The sequence below is a fragment of the Polypterus senegalus genome, chromosome 4, assembly GCF_016835505.1.
Source record: "Polypterus senegalus isolate Bchr_013 chromosome 4, ASM1683550v1, whole genome shotgun sequence".
Classification (NCBI taxonomy): domain Eukaryota; kingdom Metazoa; phylum Chordata; class Cladistia; order Polypteriformes; family Polypteridae; genus Polypterus; species Polypterus senegalus.
The window spans coordinates 9,651,854-9,677,908 of NC_053157.1; the positions used below are offsets into that span (position 1 = coordinate 9,651,854).

At 44.3% G+C, this 26,055-nt stretch overlaps 1 protein-coding gene across 2 annotated transcripts in view; it reads left to right on the forward strand.

The window, feature by feature from the left end:
- The window catches only part of arhgap10 (Rho GTPase activating protein 10), a 203,980-nt gene extending 190,589 nt beyond the window's left edge, over nt 1-13,391 (forward strand). For both annotated transcript variants that reach the window (XM_039750226.1, XM_039750227.1), the window contains exons 20-23: nt 1,463-1,625; nt 2,314-2,424; nt 3,792-3,883; nt 10,589-13,391. In XM_039750226.1, the coding sequence (XP_039606160.1) occupies nt 1,463-1,625; nt 2,314-2,424; nt 3,792-3,883; nt 10,589-10,677 (455 nt within the window). In that variant the 3' untranslated portion in view covers nt 10,678-13,391. The remainder of the gene's footprint in view (nt 1-1,462; nt 1,626-2,313; nt 2,425-3,791; nt 3,884-10,588) is intronic.
- The last annotated feature ends 12,664 nt before the right edge of the window (nt 13,392-26,055 follow it).

Genomic DNA, 26,055 nt, shown 5'->3' on the forward strand with positions numbered 1-26,055 from the left:
TGTAGTGAATCTCTGGGTGCGGTCACATTACATGACTGCCCTCAAGGCCAGCGACCGGCAATTTCCGCCAACTCGCTAAGATTATGTAATTGAAGACTGTGACTGGAAATCGCTGGAAAAGTCGTCCAATGTGACATGGGCTTAAGTTGAGCCCATTAATTGCTCAAAAAGCCCCCCAGATTTCTATTGACCTCCATTGTATTTCGCTTTGGTTAAAATGCATCAGCTAAGTGAATGAATGTAAATGTCTGTGCCAATTCCCTTTTCACCCTTATGGGTTATTTCCTGTTTATTAAAATATTGGATGTTGGTGTCATCCTTGTGTTTTCCAAATGGTACAAATTTGGTTCAGTTTAGACCAGTGGTTCCCAACCTTTATGGGGTCCTGAGCCAGCTTTTCGCGTGCCAGTGTGTTGGACACCCACCAGGGCGAGAAGGGGTCCCATTCTGTGAATTTAGAATGATTAGTTGAGTGCTTGGGGTGGATCCCCTCGGTGAATCGAGGGTGATCGTCAAAGCATACAGGGTTCCCACCAGAGCATTAGATGAATCAAATGCGGTCGTCGATGCTTCTCTCTCTCTTTGGTGACTCGAGTATAATCATCAGAGGGGTCGGAGAAGTCATCAAGGATCGGCCACAGTTCACCTGCGATTCTGGCCACTGTGAATGGAGCCTGATCAGTAGAGCATTGTCTTCTTCCATCTGGGGTCGGCCTCGGCCCACCAGCAGTGCGTTCGCAGTCTACAGGTTGGGAATTGCTGGTTTAGACAGTAAGTGAACTAGCTAGTAAGGTGGTTTTGGTTTTCCTCTTGTTAGTTTCTGTTGGTCTTCTGACTGCTTGTGTGTGGCTAGTTTTGTGTCTCGACTTCCCCTCGAGTTTTTGTTGTTATTAGATTGCCTTTTTTGTTATGGTACGGGGTCTCGTCAGTGAGTGCCGGGTGATCAGGTCTTAATCAATGGGGCCCAGTTGGACGCTTCATGTCATTGTGGGGTGTTGTTGAGTTTTGCTTGATGGTAGGGAAAAAAGTAAATTGCAATGATTTGATCACAAGGCTGTGACATCACAAAAAAGGGTCTGAATCCACCGAGTGAAGCCAGGGGGAGGAGCCAGCTGCAGTGATGTCAGGTGTCCCCGCCTCTTGAGGCTCCACCTACACAGTGTATGGAATGGCTGCACATTTGGAAGAGACAGCACATAATTAATGAATAATAAGTCAAACCAACAGAAATTACACAAACACATGAAGAATAATGAATTAATATGAGCAAACATAACAATACAGTAGTGAATAAATGACATAACATGGCTTTAGCAAGTGCAAGAGCTCCACTGCCTCCTGTTCTGAGGATAATTAGTTAGAGCCAATTGGCGATTTTTGTGAATTATTTCATAAACCCCAAGTGCTTCATGGTGAATGCTGAGCCCCACACACTAATTACCCCCTCTATTTTTTTATACAGCTGAATGCCCAAATTCTGTGAGAGAAGACACTCTAGTGGACAGCACCGAGTCCGTGTCCTCACATTCTTCTAATGCCACAACATCCTCTGCATCTGGCAGCCCACCAGAGAAGGCGAAGAACCGTCGGCGCTCCAGTGGTGGGGAGTTCTTCGATTTGGACAGGTATATGGGGAAGCAGACCTCCTCCTCCTCCTCCTCGCTCCCTTGATTTTAATACACTACTTATTAACTGTATGAGCTGTGATTTAATGGCTGCCTCATCAAAGCACTGCAGCTGCTCTGCACATCTGAATCAGATGCACCAGTGCACAGTGTGCAACATTTGGGGCAGCACGGAGACACAATGCCAAACAGTAAGGAAAACGGGGTTCATGTTCAGGGACCCTCCTTGTGTGGAGTTTGCATGTTCTCCCTGTGTCCATGTGGGTTTCCTCCAACAGGCTAGGTGGATTGGCAATTCTAAACTGGACCTTGTGTGCGTGTGCGTGTGTGTGCGTGCTCCCCTTGTGATAGACTGGCGCCCTGCCCAGGGTTTCTTCCTGCATTGCGCCCTATGCTTGCTGGGATGGGCTCCAGCTCCTCCACGATGGAAATTGCAAAACATTTCCTAGCTTAATTTCCAGTTTTGTCACAAAACATTTTCACCACCAACATGTTCTGTCTGCTCAGTGAAGATTTATCTTAACTTCAGCCTTTACATCTTAAACACCATCTGAAATGTCAATAAAGTGCTGTAAACGTCACTTTATATAAAAATGTGCGTGTGTGCCAAGGGACCAACAGAAAAATTGTTTGAAAGTAAAGAGTCGAGAGCTGCCATTGACGTCTGACTCCGCTCTCTTTTCAACAGTCACTCCTTCATTTCCTGGCTGAATATCCCGTCACCAACCTCACCTGCCTCTCCGAATGAGAACTTCCTGTTTATGTCAACTAACATCCAAGATGACAAGTCAAGTCAAAGGTACAACATGTTTTATTGTCCACTGACCTCACTGATCAGGCCTTTCATATCTATCTATCTATCTATCTATCTATCTATCTATCTATCTATCTATCTATCTATCTATCTATCTATCTATCTATCTATCTATCTATCTATCTATCTATTATATAGCGCCTTTCCTATCTATCTATCTATCTATCTATCTATCTATCTATCTATCTATCTATCTATCTATCTATTATTTAATGCCTTTCCTATCTATCTATCTATCTATCTATCTATCTATCTATCTATCTATCTATCTATCTATCTATCTATTATATAGTGCCTTTCATATCTATCTATCTATCTATCTATCTATCTATCTATCTATCTATCTATCTATCTATCTATCTATCTATCTATCTATCTATCTATCTATCTATCTATTTATTATATAGTGACTTTCATATCAGTCTATCTATCTTATAGTTTCTTTCATATCCATATATTTCTTTCTCTCTCCGTTTTAAAGTGCCTTTCATATTTGTCTACTATAATGCCCTTTGTTATCTCTTTATCTCCTGTATCTATATTGTAGTTTTCACATATTTTTATTTGCCTGAAATTTGCAGTTTTTGTGTGCATTTCCTCCCTTACTCCTCATTGTTCTCCTTAAGTCTATTGGTGTCCCTAAATTGTCCCATTGTGGGTTTGTGTGCCCAGTGACAGCACTGGCATCACGTCCATCATTTCTTTTCTGTGCCCTGTTACTGATGTGATAGGCAGCAGCTCCATGCGACCCTCTGCTGAACAACAGAGTTGATAAATGGAATTTCATTTTTTTTCATTAGTCACGTTAGGATGGCTTTGCTTGAAATATTAAAGTACATAACAATTCCATAAATACATAATAGTGTTGACACCAGGGTGCAACTTTATTGGATATTCAGTGAAACTCAAGCCATGAGACAGTTGCTGTGTGGGGTTGGCGTGTTCTCCTCGTCTCTGAGTGAGGCTTTCCTCAGGTATCCCTGATGTTCACATCCTGAGGCCTTGTAAGTCGAGTGACCTTTAGGATGTTACACTGTAAATTGCCAATGCCCGGGATGACCCGCTGTCTCATCCAGGGCTGGTTCCTTCCTTATACCCGATGCTGCCCTGTGGGCACAAGCTGGCACAAGCGAGATCAGTAATAATTAGATGAACCAAGTTTCCTATTCAGACATTTCCACACTTGCTCCGCTCACTTTGTTTTTGCCTCATAGTACAGAGGGTCCATTTCATCCATTGATGGGGGGTTTATGTCTCTCCAGGATTCTGTGCTACAATATTCAGTAAAATGGCCGCTTATGCTCTTTTATCAAAAAGTTAAACAATTTCTTTCAATTGCTTTCATTTTTCAGGGACGTCTGCCGGAGAGCGCGAGCGAAGTTTTCTTGTGAGGCTGGACATAGCTCTGAGCTGTCATTCCAAGTGGGAGCCATATTTGAAGACGGTAAGTGTTAGGGTCGAAATTTGGCGTCCATCAAATGAAAGCAGGGGTCCGTCCTGCCTTGTATCCACGGTTCAGGCTGCTGCTGGTGGCACTGTAATGGGGTGGAGGCTATTTTTCTTGGCCCCCAAGTACTAACCGAGCATCATTTACAGTGGTGTGAAAAACTATTTGCCCCCTTGCTGATTTCTTATTCTTTTGCATGTTTGTCACACAAAATGTTTCTGATCATCAAACACATTTAACCATTAGTCAAATGTAACACAAGTAAACACAAAATGCAGTTTTTAAATGATGGTTTTTATTATTTAGGGAGAAAAAAAAAATCCAAACCTACATGGCCCTGTGTGAAAAAGTAATTGCCCCCTTGTTAAAAATCCCCTACCTGTGGTGTATCACACCTGAGTTCAATTTCCGTAGCCACCCCCAGGCCTGATTACTGCCACACCTGTTTCAATCAAGAAATCACTTCAATAGGAGCTGCCTGACACAGAGAAGTAGACCAAAAGCACCTCAAAAGCTAGACATCATGCCAAGATCCATAGAAATTCAGGAACAAATGAGAACAGAAGTAATTGAGATCTATCAGTCTGGTAAAGGTTATAAAGCCATTTCTAAAGCTTTGGGACTCCAGCGAACCACAGTGAGAGCCATTATCCACAAATGGCAAAAACATGGAACAGTGGTGAACCTTCCCAGGAGTGGCCGGCCGACCAAAATTACCCCAAGAGCGCAGAGACGACTCATCCGAGAGGTCACAAAAGACCCCAGGACAACGTCTAAAGAACTGCAGGCCTCACTTGCCTCAATTAAGGTCAGTGTTCACGACTCCACCATTAGAAAGAGACTGGGCAAAACGGCCTGCATGGCAGATTTCCAAGACGCAAACCACTGTTAAGCAAAAGAACATTAGGGCTCGTCTCAATTTTGCTAAGAAACATCTCAATGATTGCCAAGACTTTTGGGAAAATACCTTGTGGACTGATGAGACAAAAGTTGAACTTTTGGAAGGCAAATGTCCCGTTACATCTGGCGTAAAAGGAACACAGCATTTCAGAAAAAGAACATCATACCAACAGTAAAATATGGTGGTGGTAGTGTGATGGTCTGGGATTGTTTTGCTGCTTCAGGACCTGGAAGGCTTGCTGTGATAGATGGAACCATGAATTCTACTGTCTACCAAAAAATCCTGAAGGAGAATGTCCGCCATCTGTTCGTCAACTCAAGCTGAAGCGATCTTGGGTGCTGCAACAGGACAATGACCCAAAGCACACCAGCAAATCCACCTCTGAATGGCTGAAGAAAAACAAAATGAAGACTTTGGAGTGGCCTAGTCAAAGTCCTGACCTGAATCCAATTGAGATGCTATGGCATGACCTTAAATAGGCGGTTCATGCTAGAAAACCCTCAAATAAAGCTGAATTACAACAATTCTGCAAAGATGAGTGGGCCAAAATTCCTCCAGAGCGCCGTAAAAGACTCATTGCAAGTTATCGCAAACGCTTGATTGCAGTTATTGCTGCTAAGGGTGGCCCAACCAGTTATTAGGTTCAGGGGCAATTACTTTTCACACAGGGCCATGTAGGTTTGGATTTTTTCTCCTAAATAATAAAAACCATCATTTAAAAACTGAATTTTGTGTTTACTTGTGTTATATTTGACTAATGGTTAAATGTGTTTGATGATCAGAAACATTTTGTGTGAGAAACATGCAAAAGAATAAGAAATCAGGAAGGGGGCAAATAGTTTTTCACACCACTATAAATGCCACAGCCTACCTGAGTATTCAGGATCAGGGTACAAACCTCAAAATGGAGACAACAATGTAAGTAGAGTAGTGGCAGGAAAAACTGTGTGAACCCTTTGGAAGTACCAGATTTTCTGAATGAATTGGTGTGACGAGTGTAGAGGGCGCAGCAGCCGCTCAACCCGACACAGACACACGCAGGAGGCACTCGTAAAGACACAGATGTTTTTTATACGCCTTCCCCGTTTCCCACAGGCACAACACACTCCCACTAAGCACAAATACATGCGATACTCTCTTCTTCTTCTTTCTGTCTTTCTCCTCCACTCCTCCCCTGCAAGCTTTGCCCTCCTCCTCTCGACTCTGGACCCCCAAGTAGTGTCGGCTGGCCTCTTTTATAATGCCCCCCTGGAAGTGTGCCAGGTGCTTGATGAGGTATCACTTCCGAGTGTGGCGGAAGAACCGCCCATAAGGGCTCAGCGGTTGCTGCAGCACCCCCTGGCGATGCCCATGGATCCCAACAGGGCTACACCAAACTCTAACTCCCATGGAGCCCTGTGGGAGTTCTAGGCACCGCTGCAATCCAGGGGGAAGGGAGAGGGGGTAACGCTTTGGCCACGCTTGATCCCCCGGTCCTTCCAACATGGAGGTGTCCCAACCAGACAAGGACCCCGTCTGTCCGCCACATTGGTCACATGACGTCATCTGGTCTTCATCCATGTCACAAGAGCAGACAGACACAATTGTAATCTTTATGTTGGACAATCCCATCAAACATTTGCAGTCTGCTGTGAAAATTAAAAGTAAATGAACCCTTGGATTTCATAACCGCTTGAACCATCTTTGGCAGCAGTGACCTCCAACGAGCACTTCCAGGAGCTGTGGATCAGACCAGCAGAATGTTCAGGAGGAGTTTGGGACCCGTTCTCCCTTACAGGACCTTTTCAGCTCAGCCGTATTATTAGCGTGTCAGGTGTGAATGGCTTTGTTGAGGGCAGTCCAGGGGGCATCTCCATTGGATTGGGAAGGGGGGGTCTGGGCTCTGACTGGGCCACTTCAAAAAGCTGATTGAAGCCATTCTGTGGGAGATTTACTTCAGCGCTCAGGGTCATTATTCTGCAGTATCGCCCAACTTGTACCAAGCTTCAGATGGCAGACTGCCACCCTAATATTATCCTGTCGGATACCCTAATAAACTTGGGAATTCATGTGCCCACCCTGGGGTGGTTTGGCACCCTTCCCAGGGCTTGTTTCCTGCCTTGCACCCTGTGTTGGCTGGGATTGGCTCCAGCAGACGCCCGTGACCCTGTAGTTAGGATATAGCGGGTTGGATAATGGATGGATGGATGGATTCATGTGCCCCCTCGGTGATGACAAGCTGCCCCAAATCATGACACTCCCTCCACTGCTGTACTCCACAGTTGGGTTGATGTTCCGTTTTTATGCCACATGTGTGTGCTGTGGTGGATTCATTCTGAACAAATCAACCTTAACACTAGAATTACCAGAGCCTACGAAAAAAACTCATAGATCCGTCCCACCTTAAATCTCTTCGCACCTCTCCATCAGTGTCTTTTGTCCTCTAAATGTGTCAATAAGCAGCAAGCAGTCCGCTGTCACATCCCCCAACCCACACAGTTTTCTCACCTCAAGTCTGTTTACCTGCGTCTCAGTTGTATAGAGTGAGAAGTCAAGCAAAATGACACCTTTTATAAATACTGTATCGTTATTTGGAACACATGTATTTCATGTGTGTTCCGTGTCTATAACGATCTATGTAAACACATTATTAAAACAGAAACGTTTTTCATGTTTTAGTAATAATCAACAAAATGTAGACATGAAGTGTATAATGTGTGAAGCCTAAAGTCCAAATATCAAAGAAACACTTTCACAAAAGGTACAAGTATAACAAAACAAGTGCGCTTCTATTCAAAAATATAACTGCAGAAAAACAATCCACGTTAGGGTGCGACATTGACACGCATTTGCTACAACCGCTTCGGTGGCGCAACGGTACCAACTGTTGACTGGTAATCAAATCTTCATGGGTTCGATCCTCGACGAGTCTGTTTTGAGAAGTGAGCTGCTTGTATTCTTACTGTTTTAGAGTAAAAACATACATTTGATTCCAGTCTGTAACAGCCGGTGTAATTTATAATACTTGTAAAGGTTAGCTTTGTTTTTTTTTTTATTCAGTTTCATTCTCTCAGCCGCGTTCACAATCCCAACACATCCCCACCCATTTGACACTACTGTTTTCACATAGACTCGCTATAACAGAGGTGAACTCAGATCATGACGACGGTTCTACATCGGATCGAGAATGCACTTTTGCCATCGCTGTACTTTGTATATGTACATGGGAAGCTCTGCACTCCACTTTGTGGAAGACGAATGTTCTCTTCGTTCCCTTGTACTAATTCATGTCTGAGAAGTAAGCTTTACAAAACCATGTAATAGCATGCTTTGTTTTAGCAAACAGAAAAATGTTTGTGCAGAGGACTCAAGGTCTGATCATTCCACACATGAGTCTGCCTTATCACGTTTTCCCTTAGCTTACATCTGAACGGCATAACAAAAGGGGCCAAGAAATCAAGTTGCATAAGGGGCATTGAAGGGGCTCAAGGATTGTGTATAATAAAGTGTTGACTGTTACATTTTATAATGATATTAAATCACGCATTCTAGGGGTATAAAACTGGACCCCACCCAACAGACGGGGTTCAGAAGAGCCCTGACGCTGTCGTGTATATTTGATTGTCTGCTTTTCTGAAACTCTTCTCACCGTGACTCTTTATAACCGCACCTGCTGTCGGGTCTGAGTTTTCGTCCACAACTTGTGGCTTTATGCTGTAGGAAGTAAGTAAATAAATAAAGGTAAATAACATTCAATCTGGCTCTTACATACAAAGTACAGCGATGGCAAAAGAGAATAAAACTGAATAAAAAAAAAACAAAGCTAACCTTTACAAGTATCATAAATTACACCGGCTGTTACAGACTGGAATCAAATGTATGTTTTTATTCTAAAATAGTAAGAATAAGAGCAACTTACTTCTCAAAACGAACTCGTCGATGATCGAACCCGTGAAGATTTGATTACCAGTCAGCAGCTGATACCGTTGCGCCACCAAACCTGTCGTAGCAAATGCGTGTCAATGTCGCACCCTAATGCGGGTTGTTTTTCTGCAGCTATATGTTTGAATAGAAGCGCACTTGTTCTGTTAAATTTGTACCTTTTGTGAAAGTGTTTCTTTAATATTTGGAATTCAGGCTTCACGCATTATACACTTCATGTCTACATTTTGTCAATTACTAAAACATGAAAAAGTTTGTTTTTTAACTATGTCTTTACATAGATCGTTGTAGACAAGGAACACACATGAAATGCAAGTGTTCCAAATAACGATACGGTATTTATAAAAGGTGTCATTTTGCTTGACTTCTCACTCTATACAATTCTAAGCAACTGACACTCAGGTAAAGACTTGAGCTGAGAAAACTGTGCGGGGTGGGGGGATGGAATAGCGGGCTGCATGCTGTTTGCTGCTTATCGACACATTTAAAGGACAAAAGACGCTGATGGAGAGGTGCGAAGAGATTTAATGCGGGACGGATCTATGAATTTTTTCCTAGGCTCTGGTAATTCTAGTGTTAAATAATAATGATAGGTTAGGTTAGGGAAAACCCACTGGTACAGCACGTTGCCGGACCCACCACATGACAAAAAAGCTCAGGATCCTGGTGGGCAACCCCCCAGGCAGACACGCGGTCCAATCCTACCCTTCAGAAATGAACCTCTTATCTGACGCAGGTGGGCGTCTCCTTGGCCTGGTCCAGCTGCTCGGGTCCTCAACAATCAGCTGTCTCACCCTCTGGTAATCGTGTCACATGGTTGTAGCGCCATAACTAACGCTCCCTCACAATGCAGGTCATGTGCCTCATTCAGGACTCCGTGAGCAACACAAAGTCAAACCAACGGGACCCAAGTATTCTCAGAAGAGACACAGGAGTCCAGTCTTCATATCAGGTCACTGAATAGCGTCCATGTCTCACAAACAGGAAGCACCAGGACTCTAAATGCTTGGACCTTCGTCCTTTTGAGATATTGGGAGCTCCACACACCCGTGCCCAGCGACCTCATGACCCCATGCTCTCCCAATCTGTCTACTGACTTCATAGGAAGAGTCACCAGACACACGAATGTCACTGCCGAAGTCAGTAAACCTCTCAATGACGAGGTCGACACTCTCTCCGCAGACACACTGCTGATGGCCATGCCCAAGAGGTCATTAAAGGCCTGGCGAGGTCTAAAACGTAGAGATTTATCAAAATTGAATTTTTAGACGATTACAATACTTTACCTAAGAGAAAGTAAATCAGATTCAGCAAGGTCTAAAACATCGAGATTCATCAAAATCTTGAAATGTAATTTTTAGACAATTACAATACTTTGCCTATGAGAAAGTAAATCGGACTGAAGGAGGTCTAAAACGTCAAGATTCATTAAAATCTCAAAATCGAATTTTTAGACAATTACATTACTTTCTCGCAATCGCAATCAGGGAGGTCTAAAATGTTGAGATTCATAAAAATCTAATTTTTAGACGATTACAATACTTTCCCTACGAGAAAGTAAATCGGACTCGGGGATGTCTAAAACATCGGGATTCACCAAAATCTCAAAATCGAATTTTTAGGCGATTCCAATACTTTCCCTATATTTCGTATACAAGAAAATAACACCGGTAGCGCCTGGAAGCAAGACAGGAGAGCGGCCTGTTAGCAGGTGAGTTGGTTGGTGGTCCTGCGCTGTCGTTTTTCTCCTCTTCCCTTTCCAACGACGCTGCCCATGAATGACTTGGACTTTTTATTATTCCCAAACACCCTACCCTCCCCCACCAAAAGCCATTGGTGTTGCACACGGTGGTCACGTCTGTTCTTTTTTTCTTTTGTAGTCGTGACTTCGAAGGAGCCGGGCTGGCTGGAAGGAAGTCTTAATGGAAAGAGAGGCCTCATCCCCGAGAACTACGTGGAGTTCCTATAGCTGGCAGACTTGAGCCTGTCTATTATACATGGTATCCATGATGTACAGTATGGCCGCATTTGTTCATTTTCTCTGTTTGCCCCTTTCTGTATATATTGTATAAGGTGCCAACCTCAGGAATCACACCTCACCAGATACATGAGAGAGGAGAGAATCGGCATAGTGGATGTACAGGACAGACGGATAAAGTGAGGGTACAGTGCATGGTATGGTGTATTATGGGGTACACAGTATACAGTATGCACCATATAGTCTATCACCCACCGCATGTCCTCACAGTATACACCGTACTGTAGCTGGTGGTCATGTAAATGGCACAGTAAATGGTATACCACAGCATGTATGTATGTATGTACTGTGTGGCCGTTGGTCCTACCATGTACAGGTATGTGGTGCGTAGAGCAGTGCCAACAGTTTATATCACACTGCTGCTGGCGATGATGTACATGGCATATAGTGTACAGCAAAGAGTATATCATGGTAAGCACAGGGCAGACGAGACTGCACTTGGTGATACAGCGTACCACACGTAGCGTACCACGGTGTGGAGAACACAGGATTTACTGTACTGCAGCTGGTGAGGGTGCGTATGGAGTGGAGTGTACAGCAAACTGTACATCACAGTGTTTACAGCTCTATACAGTATTATAGGGTGTGACACAGTGTGTGTGCGGTATAGAGTGTAGAGCAGACGATATATAGTACAGTATGTACAGTATACTCTATAATACAGGTGGGGACACTGTGTATGGTATATAATGTACAGTAAACAATATATAGTACATTATGTACAGTGTAGGCTAAAATACAGTGCATATAGTGTACAGCAAATGATATATAGTACAGTATGTACATTTTATGCCATATTACAGGTGGTGACACAGTGTAAATAGTGTACAACAAATGATATATAGTACATTATGTGCAGTATAGACTATAATACAGGTGGTGACACAGTGTGTATGGTATATGATGTACAGTAAACAATATATAGTACAATAAATGATATATAGTACAGTATGTACAGTATATGCCCCATTACAGGTGGTGACACAGTGTGTGTATGTGGTACTGTATGTAGTGTACAGCTCACCCTATATCGTAGTTGGTGACGCAGTGTACTCGATGTCTAAATGACATTCTATAATATGTAGAGTGTGGCGTACAGCAGAGCTCAAGTCGGGTGTCTTCATTGCAGGGCGCACTTCATTTCAGTTGGTGATGCGGTGTTTTGTGTGCAGGACTGACGACCCTTGAGTTGGCTACACAGGGCAGCGAGGGTGTGTGGTGGGCAAGTGGGCCGATGATGCGTCTCATGGCCGTTCCCTCCGTAGTCTGCCAGGCTTACTGGAGAGGAGGTCGCTGTGCCCAGAGCTCTTCAGGCTCCCCGCAGGGCTGAGCACACACGCAGGCAGTCTGCCAGATGTCACCTTTATGTCATCGTCACCGGGGCTAACTAACTGCAGTAAGTGCGGTGGTCTGTTCCTGTTGCCCGGTGACTGACGTACAGGACGTCGCACACAGTGTGTGTTGTGACACCCCCCGTGTGTAATTTGGTAGGGCGTTGATCACATCCAGTAAAGGGCGCAGAGTGAGGTCTGCCGGACTGTGCCACGTGGTGCCCAGTCTTGTACGTGTCGTGCGGGTGATGCCGCTGTATGCACTACTGTATACTGTCTACTGTATTTATATTTAGGAGGGTGAGAGCAGCTAGAGAGCCAACCACTGGAACTTGTCACTGTTGTCATTGTCATTAATGTGACATTTTTGTTTTTAATTTTTTTTTTAAATGCTGATAAGCTAACTTGTATTTGATTTCAGGCTGGTTGAAAAGCAAAATCCAAACGATTCTAATTTTAAATCTGAAGTTTCTGCATGACTTCTTTTTTTTTTTTACCTAATTTTAAACCTTCTATGTTAAAATATGTAAATAAATAAATTAAAATGTCAAATGTTACAAAAATTCTCTATGTGTAAAGGAAGTCCAGCTGAATGTAATGACATCTCTGCTGCTTGTCTGCCACAATTTCACATTGGCTGAGGTGACGCCATCTTTCAAGAGCGCAGGAGGAGGTCCCACCAGGTGGCACCATGTCATGAATGGCCGCTGAGAGCCCACTGTCTGACTCTTGGCATTGACATTTGTCACCTTTTGGGCCAGTGAAGGCCCTGCACAGAGGGTCGGCATGCTGAAACCATCAAGCACCCTGGCACACGTGGCACAGGGGGCCTCCCTCTCGGTTCAGGTCTCTTCCACAGCATGAGGAGCAGCAACTGGAAAGACTGGGAATGTTTGAAAAGTAGGAGGTGAGCCGCGCGCTGCGGACAGAAGTTTGGATCGGTGGCCTTGACACCACGATACTGGGACACCGGGACAGGCAGGGACGCTCCTCGAAATCTGGATGGGTGTTTATGTGAGGGTGTGTGCGTCACGCAAGGGGTCTAAGATTTAGGAGCTCATCAGGATTGTGCCATTGCACAGGGCACCGCTGCCAAACACCTCATCTCCTTGGACTTCCAGGGTCTTCACACCGCTCCGCACGCTACACAGGGGGCGCCCACTCAGTGTTTAGGGAGATTTTAAGACTAAGCCTTGTCTGATGAAAGCGTCAGAAATGAAGCAAACGCTAGTGTGTGCTGTTGTTGTACAGTGTCACCATTGGTGACGTCCAAGTGGCTGTGTCTATGCCAATAAAGTGACTTTGTCCATCTTATTATCTGCTCTGTTGTTTTTATTTGCTTTAATTAATTACATTTATAGAGCGCTGGTCTACCCTGCTCAAGGCACTGGTCCTGGAGTGGAAGATCTTCAGTTGTTAAACTGCACACTGCTGGACATTAAGTTTGAACGAAACGCAAGACGCGTTCTGTGGCTAAAGAAGACGCCACTAACAGACACGAAACCCAGCGTGTGCAGGCTGGAAAAGAACAACAGGCAAATGATAAAAAAGACGCCATGACCGAACCCCCCCTCATCAATCCACCTACCCTCCCACCCTCCTCATCTGCTGTACAGTAACTTGGATTCCTTCAAGTCCAATGATCTGCCTCTGATGATGACACCTGGTAGGAGTTGAAAGCTTAGGAATAAAAAAAAATATTTTAAGATACGAGATTCATTTTCTCCCCTTATGGATTTACAACTAGAAATATTGTGCTTAAAAGAATTACACAACTCGCACAAGCAGTTTGGCTACCAAAGCAGTTCACATGGAACGCGTTTCTCTATTGTCCCTTCTGTCCACACGGGGCAAGGAAATTAAAACTCAGTGCAGTGTTTCTGTGTCAGTAAATCTGAGTGAAGACGCCACAGAACTACAAAGCTGATGAAATGAGGGAAGGAGGAAGGATGAGGTGGAATACAGTGGCTCATCTGTCAGTCTATCATATAGCGACGTTTGCTTTTATCTAACTCTCTGTTATACAGTGCCTTTCATCATCTATCTATCATATAGTGCCTTTCACATTATCTATCTATCTATCTATCATATAGTGCCTTTCACATTATCTATCTATCTATCTATTATATAGTGCCTTTCACATTATCTATCTATGTATCTATCATATAGTGCCTTTCACATTATCTATCTGTTATATAGTGCCTTTCACATTATCTACCTATCTATTATATAGTGCCTTTCACATTATCTATCTATCTATCTATCTATCTATCTATCTATCATATAGTGCCTTTCACATATCTGTCTATCTATCATATAGTGCCTTTCACATCTATGAAATGTGCTGAATCGAATGTCCCGTGTCCGTTGTTTCTTTTCCAGTTTCACGTGCCACTCTTTGATATTCAACCCAACTTTCAGACGACTCTGTCACACTGCAGCGCTGAGGCTCAGTCGCCTGTAAAGGTCTGCTTGTGATTCACCCGCTCAGCAAGCCCGCGGCCTCAGCCTGGGGGGGTTTAAATAGGCATTTGGAGCGCAGAGGTGCATCGCTTCATACATCTGGCCTTCTGGGTTTGAATTGTGTGCCCAGACTTCCTCTGTCTGGACTTTGATTTTTTTCTTAACATCCAGGTGAGTTTTCTGTGGATCCTTTGGTTTAACTAAACATGGGCCTCTGCAGTTTTTAATGTGTATAAGAGACTAGCTGCCCCCAGTGGCTCTGCCCATGTAGTAATAAAAGAGGACAAACTGTCAAAGTGAATAAAAAAAATTTGAAAAATATAATTGTGGCCAAGTGGAAGGTCGATGCGCTCCAACGTCAATCGTCGCCACTGTATCTGATGGTGTTTGGCTTAGTCTGGAGAGCGTCCCCCGTATGGGGAGAAGAGCACGTGGCTGTGGTATCTCTGCCAATCAGCAGCTACCCTCTAAAACACACGTAGCTCTGATCTCTCTTTCTCTCAAAAAACATCAACCGTTGCTCCTTAACAATCTCTAGATGATAATGTCTGCTGAACAAACAGGTAAGTGGCTAGGCAGGGTGCGCTCCAACATGTGCAACTTGAATAGAGGCCGGCGTGTGAGTGAGGAGGGCGGCCCTGTCCACCTCCCCACTGCTGAAACCCTGCCCACTCCCAAGGCCCTCCCCACCTCTCACTCCATAGGCCGAAAAACACTCCTGAGGCCCCGCCTCCCCCTCCCCTCAGCCTGCAGCCTGTCTCAGATTTGCACAAATAAATCGGTGCTGCAGCCAAACTCTGATTGTTAGCCTGATAAGAGAAGTCTGTTCAGGGATATTATCGAAAAAAACCCGACGTAAATCCGTGAAGACAGACAGACAGTCATTGGATTTGCTATACACCGTGTGCACAATTATTAAGCAAGCTGTATTTTTGAGGATTCATTTTAATATGGAACAAATGCAGTGCCATCAGTCAATCCAAAATGTTAATAAACCTGAAACTTGAATGTTTTACAAAGGAAATGTGAGTGTGAACATCATCAGGGGAATACATAAATGTGCACAATTATTAGGCAAGTATTAGTGTGCAGAGTTATTACGCAGCTAAAGGAAAAATGAACATTTTCCCATCCCACTTGTTTGTTTTCATCTGTTAAAGTGAGAATAATAAAGAAACGGCTCAGAATTTACAAAGAAACATTTCTGACATTTCCATCCATCCATTATCCAACCCACTATATCCTAACTACACGGGGGGGTCACGTGGGTCTGCTGGAGCCAATCCCAGCCAACACAGGGTGCAAGGCAGGAAGCAAACCCCAGGCAGGGTGCCAGCCGACCACAGAGCACACCCACACACCCAACACACAAAGGACAAGTTAGGATCGCCAATCCACCTAACCTGTGGGAGGAAACCCACGCAGACACGGGGAGAACATGCAAACGCCACGCAGGGAGGACCCGGGAAGCGAACCCACAGGTCTCCTTACTGTGAGGCAGTAGCACTACCCACTGCGCCGCCCTAATGTCAGATCATCCATCCGTCCATCCATTATCCAACCCGCTATATCCTAACTACAGGGTCACAGGGGTCTGCTGGAGTCAATCCCAGCCAACACAGGGCGCAAGGCAGGGCACACACAAGGGACAATTAAGGATCACCAATGTGCCTAACCTGCATGTCTTTGGACTGTGGGAGGAAACCCACGCAGACACGGGGAGGACCCGGGAAGCGAACCCGGGTCTCCTAACTGTGAGGCAGTAGCACTACCCACTGCACCACCGTACCGCCTTTCTGACATTTCAAAAAAAAAATAAAATCAATGACCAAAATGGCCATTCCTCCTTTAAAATAACAGTCATAAGCTTTCCATTCATGGCGTCGGTCAGTTTCTTGATCTTGTTGACGATCAACTTTTTGTGCAGCAGCAACCACAGCCTCTCCCAGACGCCGTTCAGAGACGTGTTCTCTTTACCCTGCCCATAAATCTGACGTTTAATAAGGGCTTTAGGTCAGGCGAGGAAGGGGCCATGTCGTCGTTCTGTCATGATTAAGGCCTGTACTGGCTAGCCACGCAGTGGAGCTTTGATGCATAAAAATTAGGGTCTTCTAGAAAGATGCAGACTTTTTTCTGTACCACTGCTTGAATAAAGTGTCTTCTAAAAACTGGCAGTAGGGTTTGGGAGTTGATTTTGAGTCCATCTTAAACCTGAAAAGGTCCAACTATCCATCCATCCATTATCTAACCCGCTATATCCTAACTACAGAGTCATGGGGGTCTGCTGGAGCCAATCACAGCCAACACAGGGCACAAGGCAGGAACAAACCCCAGGCAGGGTTCCAGCCCACCGCAGGAGGTCTAACATCTTTAATAATACCAGACCATACCAGCACCCCATCTTCATCTTACTGGTGTCTCTGTGCCCGTTACTGATCCAGCTATCTGGTCCGTCAAGAGTCCCTCTCATCTCATCGGCCCATAAAACCTTTGAAGAATCTCTCTTCAGATATTTCTTGGCCCAGTCTTGACGTTTCAACTGATGTGTCTTGTTCAGTGGTGGTCGGGTTTCAGCCCTCCTTACCTTGGCCATGTCTCTGAGCACTGAACACAGTGGTGCTTGAAGGTTTGTGAACCCTTCAGAATTTTCTGTATTTCTGTATAAATATGACCTAAAACATCATCAGATTTTCACTCAAGACCTAAAAGTAGATAAAGAGAAACCAGTTAAACAAATGAGACAAAAATATTATACTTGGTCATTTATTTATTAAGGAAAATGATCGAATATTACATATTTGTGAGTGGCAAAAGTATGTGAACCTCTGCTTTCAGTATCTGGTGTGACCCCCCAATAACTGCAACTAAACGTTTCCGTAACTTTGATCATTCCTGCACACCGGCTTGGAGGAATTTGAGCCCATTCCTCCGTACAGAACAGCTTCAACTCTGGGATGTTGGTGGGTTTCCTCACATGAACTGCTCGCTTCAGGTCCTTCCACAACATTTCGATTGGATTAAGGTCAGGACTTTGACTTGGCCATTCCAAAACATTCACTTTATTCTTCTTTAACCATTCTTTGGTAGAACGACTTGTGTGCTTAGGGTCGTTGTCTTGCTGCATGACCCACCTTCTCTTGAGATTCAGTTCATGGACAGATGTCCTGACATTTTCCTTTACAATTCTCTGATATAATTCAGAATTCATTGTTCCATCAATGAAGGCAAGCTGTCCTGGCCCAGATGCAGCACAACAGGCCCAAACCATGATACTACCACCACCATGTTTCACAGATGGGATAAGGTTCTTATGCTGGAATGCAGTGTTTTTCTTTCTCCAAACATAACGCTTTTCATTTAAACCAAAAGTTCTATTTTGGTCTCATCCGTCCACAAAACATTCTTCCAATAGCCTTCTGGTTTGTCCACGTGATCTTTAGCAAACTGCAGACGAGCAGCAATGTTTTTTTTGGAGAGCAGTGGCTTTCTCCTTGCAACCCTGCCATGCACACCATTGTTGTTCAGTGTTCTCCTGATGGTGGACTCATGAACATGAACATTAGCCAATGTGAGAGAGGCCTTCAGTTGGGGTCCTCTGTGACCTCACCGACTATTACACGTGTGCCTTGCTCTTGGAGTGATCTTTGTTGGTCGACCACTCCTGGGGAGGGTAACAATGGTCTTGAATTTCCTCCATTTGTACACAATCTGTCTGACTGTGGATTGGTGGAGTCCAAACTCTTTAGAGATGGTTTTGTAACCTTTTCCAGCCTGATGAGCATCAACAACTCTTTTTGTGAGGTCCTCAGACATCTCCTTTGTTCGTGCCATGATACACTTCCACAAACGTGTGTTGTGAAGAGCAGACTTTGATAGATCCTGTTCTTTAAATAACACAGGGTGCCCGCTCACACCTGACTGGCATCCCATTGATTGAAAACACCGACACTGACATTTCACCTTCAAACTAACTGATCATCCTAGAGGTTCACATACTTTTGCCACTCACAAATATGGAATATTCGATCATTTTCCTTAATAAATAAATGACAAAGTATAATATTTGTGTCTCATTTGTTTAACTGGTTTCTCTTTATCTACTTTTAGGACTTGAGTGAAAATCTGATGATGTTTTAGGTCATATTTATACAGAAATATAGAAAATTCGAAAGGGTTCACAAACTTTCAAGCCCAGCTGTACCCTTTGTACTTCTGGGCACTCCATACAGGTTGCAGTTCTGGAATATGGCAGCACTGGAGGATAACGGCTTCCTGGTAGCTTCACGTTTGATTCTTCTCAATTCTTTGGCAGTTAATTTGCGTCTTTTTTTTCCCCCCCAACACGTTTCTTGCGACCCTGTTGACTATTTGCAACAACACGTTTGATGGATCTGTGATTACGCCACAATATCTGAGCAATTTCAAGAGTGCTGCATCCCCCTGAAAGACTTTTTAGTGTCAGGTAATTCTCTTTTTTGGCCCATTTTGCCCGAGCTGCCTAATAATTCTGCACACCTTGATATGGAGTGTTGGTCTCCTCAGGCCGCAGCCTCCCTCATTACACCAATACACGTCACCTGATGCGCTTCAATCCAATTACTATTCAAGTTTGTACAGCTTAGAGTCGGAATACAGAAATAAATAATAATGATGATGTGGTCCAAATGCTCACTTGCCTAATAATTGTGCTCACGGTGTAGAGAGAGATGTGGATAGGAATAAACAACAAAGACCCCAGGCCTTTAATGAACTCCTCGGCACGGCCATCAGCAGTGTGTCTGTCTGCAGAGAGAGTGCCGACCTCGTCATTGAGAGGTTTGCTTACCTCGGCAGTGACGTTCATGGGACTCTGGTGACTCTTCCTATGAAGTCAGTAGACGGATTGGGTGAGCATGGGGGGTCATGAGGTCACTGGACAAGGGTGTGTGGCTCTCCCGATATCTCAGAAGGACGAAGTCTTTTGAGTCCTGGTGCTTCCTGTTTGTGAGACGTGGATGCCATCCAGCGACCTGAGATGAAGACTGGACTCCTGTGTCTCTTCAGAGAATCTTCGGGTCCCGCTGGTTTGACTTTGTGTTGCTCACGGAGTCCCACATGAGGCACATGACCTGCATTGTGAGGGAGCGTCAGTTACGGCACTATGGCCGTGTGGCGCCATTACCCGAGGGTGATCCGGCTCATTTTTGAGAGCCCGAGTGGCTGGAGCAGGCCAAGGGGACAAGAACATAATACCTGGCTGTGGCAGATAGAGGGGCGTTTCTGGTGGGTGGGACTGGACCACGTGTCTGCCTGGGGGAGTGTCTGCCCTGCTGGGGGGTGGGGGGTTTTGGGGGTATGGGGGTTGGGGTTGGCAACCGGGATTCCAAGCTGTTTTATTGTGTGGTGGGTGCGGCCACACGCTGTGCCAGTGACTACTCACCAGGCCTGAACTGAATTTGCAGATGATGCCAAACTACGTGGACTGGCAGATAATTGAGAATCCATTGAATCATCACAGAGGAACTTGGACAGCAGAAAGGCTTGAGCAGGTTTGTGGCAGATGACATTTAATGTCAGTAAATGTAAAGAATTACACGTAGGAAGTGAAAATGTGAGGTTTGAATACACAATGGGAGGTCGGAAAATCAAAGTGCGCCTTATGAGAAGAATTGAGGAGTCGTAGTGGACTGGACACTATCAACTGACAGACAAGCCATCAAGAAAGCTAACAGGTTATATAGCGCCTTGATGTGTGGAGTACAAGTCACAGGAGGTTCTGCTCAAGCTTTATAACACACTGGTGAGGCCTCATCTGGAGTACGGTGGGCAGTTTGGGTCTCCAGGCTTCAAAAAGGACATAACAGTACTAGAGAAAGACCGAAGAAGAGCAACTCGGCTGAGTCCAGGACTACAGGGGATGAGTTATGAAGAAAGATTAAAAGAGCTGAGCCTTTACAGTCTAAGCTGAAGAAAATGGAATGGAATTAAATGTAAATTATTAGACATAGGAAGATAACATGTGAGGTATGAATACACAATGGGAGGACTAAAAATGGAGAGTCCACCTTATGAGAAGGAGTTAGGAGTCGCAGTGGACTCTAAGCTATCAACTGCCAGACAAGTGTGCAGAAGCCATGAAGAAGGCTAACAGACTCTCAGGTTATATAGCGCCTTGATGTGTGGAGTACAAGTCACAGGAGGTTCTGCTCAAGCTTCATAACACACTGGTGAGGCCTCATCTGGAGTACGGTGAGCAGTTTTGGTCTCCAGGCTACAAAAAGGACATAACAGCACTAGAGAAGGTCCAGAGAAGAGCAACTCGGCTGATTCAGGGCTACAGGGGATGAGTTATGAGGAAGAATGAAAAGAGCTGAGCCTTTACAGTTTAAGAAAAAGGAGATGAAGAGGAGACCTGAGTGAAGTGTTTAAAATTCTGAAGGGAATTAGTCCAGTGGATCGAGACGATGACTTTAAAATGAGATCATCAAAAACACGGGGACACAGTTGGAAACTTATTAAGGGTGAATTTCACACAAACATTATGAAGTTTTTCTTTACACAAAGAACGATAGACACTTGGAATAAGCGATCAAGTAGTGTGGAGGACAGTAAGACGTTAGGGACTTTCAAAACTCGACTTGATGTTATTTTGGAAGAACTAAGTGGAGAGGAATGGCGAGCTTTGTTGGGCTGAATGGCCTGTTCTCGTCTCGAGTGTCCTAATGTTCACTACTAATTAACGTCCTTTCCCTCTATTTTAATAGCCCTGTTTTTAAGGATTAAGTCTTCTGAGTTGATTCTTTTCTTCATTAAATGACAGCCAAACAGAAATGAGACTTGAAACGAGCCAACAGATGACCAGCTAAATTGGGGCTTCAGACTCCAAGCAGTTCCTTAATGAGAAGCTGATTCTTGCTGTTAATTAAACCCGTTACTCAGTTCCATGGCTTCTTGCTGCTCTCTTTCTGCCACAGCAGACATTTCCAAAACTGTTGAAATTCTGTTTTTTTTTGTAAGAACTCCTAAAATGTTTTGGTAACCTAAGGGACTGACCTTACTGAGACCTTCATCTTTATTTTCAGATTTTGTTTGATGGGTACAGGTGAGCTGGTCATGTCCTGCTTGTTTTATGTCTCATTGCTGTCCGGCTGCTAATTAAGGAAAAAAACAACTAAGGGGCCTGAGTCGAGCTATTTAAAGCTACAGTGGGTACGGAAAGTATTCAGACCCCCTTCAATTTTTCACTCTTTGTTATATTGCAGCCATTTGCTAAGATCATTTAAATTAATTTTTTCCCTCATTAATGTACACACAGCACCCCATATTGACAGACAAAAAAGAATTTTTGAAATTGTTGCAGATTTATTAAAAAAGAAAAACTGAAATCTCACCTGGTCCTAAGTATTCAGACCCTTTGAACCCTCAGTATTTAGTAGAAGCCCCCTTTTGAGCTCATACAGCCAGGAGTCTTCTTGGGAAAGATGCAACAAGTTTTTCACACCTGGATTTGGGGATCCTCTGCCATTCCTCCTTGCAGATCCTCTCCAGTTCTGTCAGGTTGGATGGTAAACGTTGGTGGACAGCCATTTTGAGGTCTCTCCAGAGATGCTCCATTGGGTTTAAGTCAGGGCTCTGGCTGGGCCATTCAAGAACAGTCACAGAGTTGTTGTGAAGCCACTCCTTCGTTACTTTAGCTGTGTGCTTAGGGTCATTGTCTTGTTGGAAGGTAAACCTTCGGCCCAGTCTGAGGTCCTTAGCACTCTGGAGAAGGTTTTTGTCCAGGATATCCCTGTACTTGGCCACATTCATCTTTCACTTGATTGCAACCAGTCATCCTGTCCCTGCAGCTGAAAAACACCCCCAACAGCATGATGCTGCCACCGCCATGCTTCACTGTGGGGACTGTATTGGACAAGTGATGAGTAGTGCCTGGTTGTCTCCACACATATTGCTTAGAATTAAGGCCAAAAAGTTCTATCTTGGTCTCATCAGACCAGAGAATCTTATTTCTGACCATCTCAGAGTCCTTCAGGTGTCTTTTAGCAAACTCCATGCGGGCTGTCATGTGTCTTGCCTGTCCTCAGTGTGTGGAGACAACCAGGCACTGCTATCTATCTATCTATCATATAGTGCCTTTCATATCTATCTATCTATCTACCTATCATATAGTGCCTTTCATATCTATCTATCTATCATATAGTGCCTTTCATATCTATCTGTCTATCTATCATATAGTGCCTTTCATATCTATCTATCTACCTATCATATAGTGCCTTTCATATCTGTCTATCTATCTATCTACCTATCATATAGTGCCTTTCATATCTGTCTATCTATCATATAGTGCCTTTCATATCTATATATCTATCTATCATATAGTGCCTTTCATATCTATCTATCTACCTATCATATAGTGCCTTTCATATCTGTCTATCTATCATATAGTGCCTTTCATATCTATCTATCTACCTATCATATAGTGCCTTTCATATCTATCTATCTATCTATCATATTTGAGACGCTACAACTGGCTGACGAAAACATGTGGATAATCCAACACCAGTAACGTGAAAGTTTTGAAATTGTTTGCTTGTTGTCCAAGGTTGGTCTCCATAGACATTCATCCTACCCGAAACGTCGTTAATTCTGTTCTGTATAAAGACCTGAGATTAAAAATACTTCTCAGTGTTTCCTGGAAACATAATTCACCATTTTCATTAAGAAATGCACGTGTTTGGGACATTGTGAGCATACGACCGGCTGACTAGACGTGTGGATAAATCGACCCGAGTAACGTGATGTTTTTTCGAGGACTTCTTGATGTTGTTTGCTCCATAGACACTCATTTTATCAGAAACGTCTGCATGAAAACACGAGATTAAAATCTTTTTCGTAGCATTAGGTTGATTTTTTTTTTAATGGATGTTCCTGGTATTGTGTGCAGTTGTCCAGAGTTTGTTACCCACAGACACCCATTCTTTCAGAAACTTTATTATCTCTCTTCTGCATGAAAACATAAAATCTTTTTTTTGTTCTTAGCTATCACTACAAACAGCACAGGGTCAATAACAAATAAAACATTTCTCGTTTTTGGGTGGAGTACTCCGTCAATATTCATAAAGGACGTCGCCTCTCGTGCGCCAATGTTCTGAGCCCCCTTAGCCTGGCCATAAATCCAGCAATTCATCTTAAAATGAGAAAACCGTTATTGGTTATGAGAGGAAACACAATTTACAAAGCATTGTCAAAAATAATAGACAACGGGTGAAGTAAAAATACTCAATAGTAACAAACAAAAGTTGTCTGTAAATTATTTACAACTGCCACTGTAAAAGTGTACGTTAGATCAGTTAAAAAGGCACAAAATTCCCTTCTTAAATACACTCTTATCGTAGCCTCAGTAAGCATGCATAAACAGTTCACTTTACCAAAAAAAAAATACATTTTTAAACAGAGTACTTAAATATTTTTTTTTTCCCAGCAAAATAGAATTCATTCAAAAATACTTTCACAATCCTTTATCAGCCATTAATATTTTGAACTCACTCATATATTAAAACAAAAAAAAAACATACTTTATTTCCATATAATTCAATATATAGAAGAATGGAAAAATAGTTCATAAAATGAATTCTAGTGAAAAAGAAGAGGATCGTCTTTCTTTAATTCTCTTACACCTTTGCTATTTTGATGTCTCTTGATTTTGAAAGCCAAAAGTCAGAGGAGGTTTGATGATGGACTCGTCTAACTCTGGGTTAGTTCAACGCCCTGCCCTCATGTGTGTGGAGCTGTGACGGTAAAGATGTGAATCCATCCATCCAACCAACCCGCTATATCCTAACTACAGGGTCACGGGGGTCTGCTGCCAACACAGCCAACACAGGGTGCAAGGCAGGAAACAAACCCTGGGCAGGGCGCCAGCCCACCACAGGGCACATACACAAACCAATCACACACTAGAGACAATTTAGGATCGCCAAAGCAACTAACCTCCATGTCTTTGGACTGTGGGAGGAAACCCACGCAGACACGGGGAGAACATGCAAACTCCACGCAGGACCCGGGAAGTGAACCCAGGTCTCCTTACTGTTACCACTGCGCCACCGTGCCACCCAAGATGTGAATCCCTTCAGTATAATTCATTCTGTGTTGCTTCATTATGGAATCTGATTGATTATTGGGCATACAGCATATAAAAGGCTAAAGTTCACATACTATTTTGACGTCTCCCTATTTCGAAAGCAGAGGAGGTTTGATGATGGACTCGTCTAACTCTGGGTTAGTTCAACGCCTCGTGTGTGTGGAGCTGTGACGGTAAAGATGTGAATCCATCCATCCAACCAACCCGCTATATCCTAACTACAGGGTCACGGGGGTCTGCTGGAGCCAATCCCAGCCAACACAGGGTGCAAGGCAGGAAACAAACCCTGGGCAGGGCGCCAGCCCACCACAGGGCACATACACAAACCAATCACACACTAGGGACAATTTAGGATCGCCAAAGCAACTAACCTGCATGTCTTTGGACTATGGGCGGAAACCCACGCAGACACGGGGAGAACATGCAAACTCCACACAGGACCCCGGGAAGTGAACCCAGGTCTCCTTACTGCGAGGCAGCAGCGCTACCCACTGCACCACCGTGCCACCTTATAATAATTATATCCATCCATCCATTATCTAACCCACTATATCCTAACACAGGTTCAAGGGGGGGTCTGCTGGAGCCAATCCCAGCCAACACAGGGTGCAAGGCAGGAAACAAATCCCCAGGCAGGGCGCCAGCTCACCGCAGGGCACACACACACACCAATCACACACTAGAGACAATTTAGGATCACCAATGCAACTAACCTCCATGTCTTTGGACTGTGGGAGGAAACCCACGCAGACACGGGGAGAACATGCAAACTCCACGCAGGACCCGGGAAGTGAACCCAGGTCTCCTTACTGTTACCACTGCGCCACCGTGCCACCCAAGATGTGAATCCCTTCAGTATAATTCATTCTGTGTTGCTTCATTATGGAATCTGATTGATTATTGGGCATACAGCATATAAAAGGCTAAAGTTCACATACTATTTTGACGTCTCCCTATTTCGAAAGCAGAGGAGGTTTGATGATGGACTCGTCTAACTCTGGGTTAGTTCAACGCCTCGTGTGTGTGGAGCTGTGACGGTAAAGATGTGAATCCATCCATCCAACCAACCCGCTATATCCTAACTACAGGGTCACGGGGGTCTGCTGGAGCCAATCCCAGCCAACACAGGGTGCAAGGCAGGAAACCATCCCCGGGCAGGGCGCCAGCCCACCGCAGGGCACACACACACACACACACACACACCAAGCACACACCAGGGACAATTTAGGATCACCAATGCAACTAACCTCCCTTTCTTTGGACTGTGGGAGAAAACCCACACATACACGGGGAGAACATGCAAACTACCATGCAGGACCCGGGAAGCGAACCCAGGTCTCCTTACTGTTACCACTGCGCCACCGTGCCACCCAAGATGTGAATCCATCCATCCAT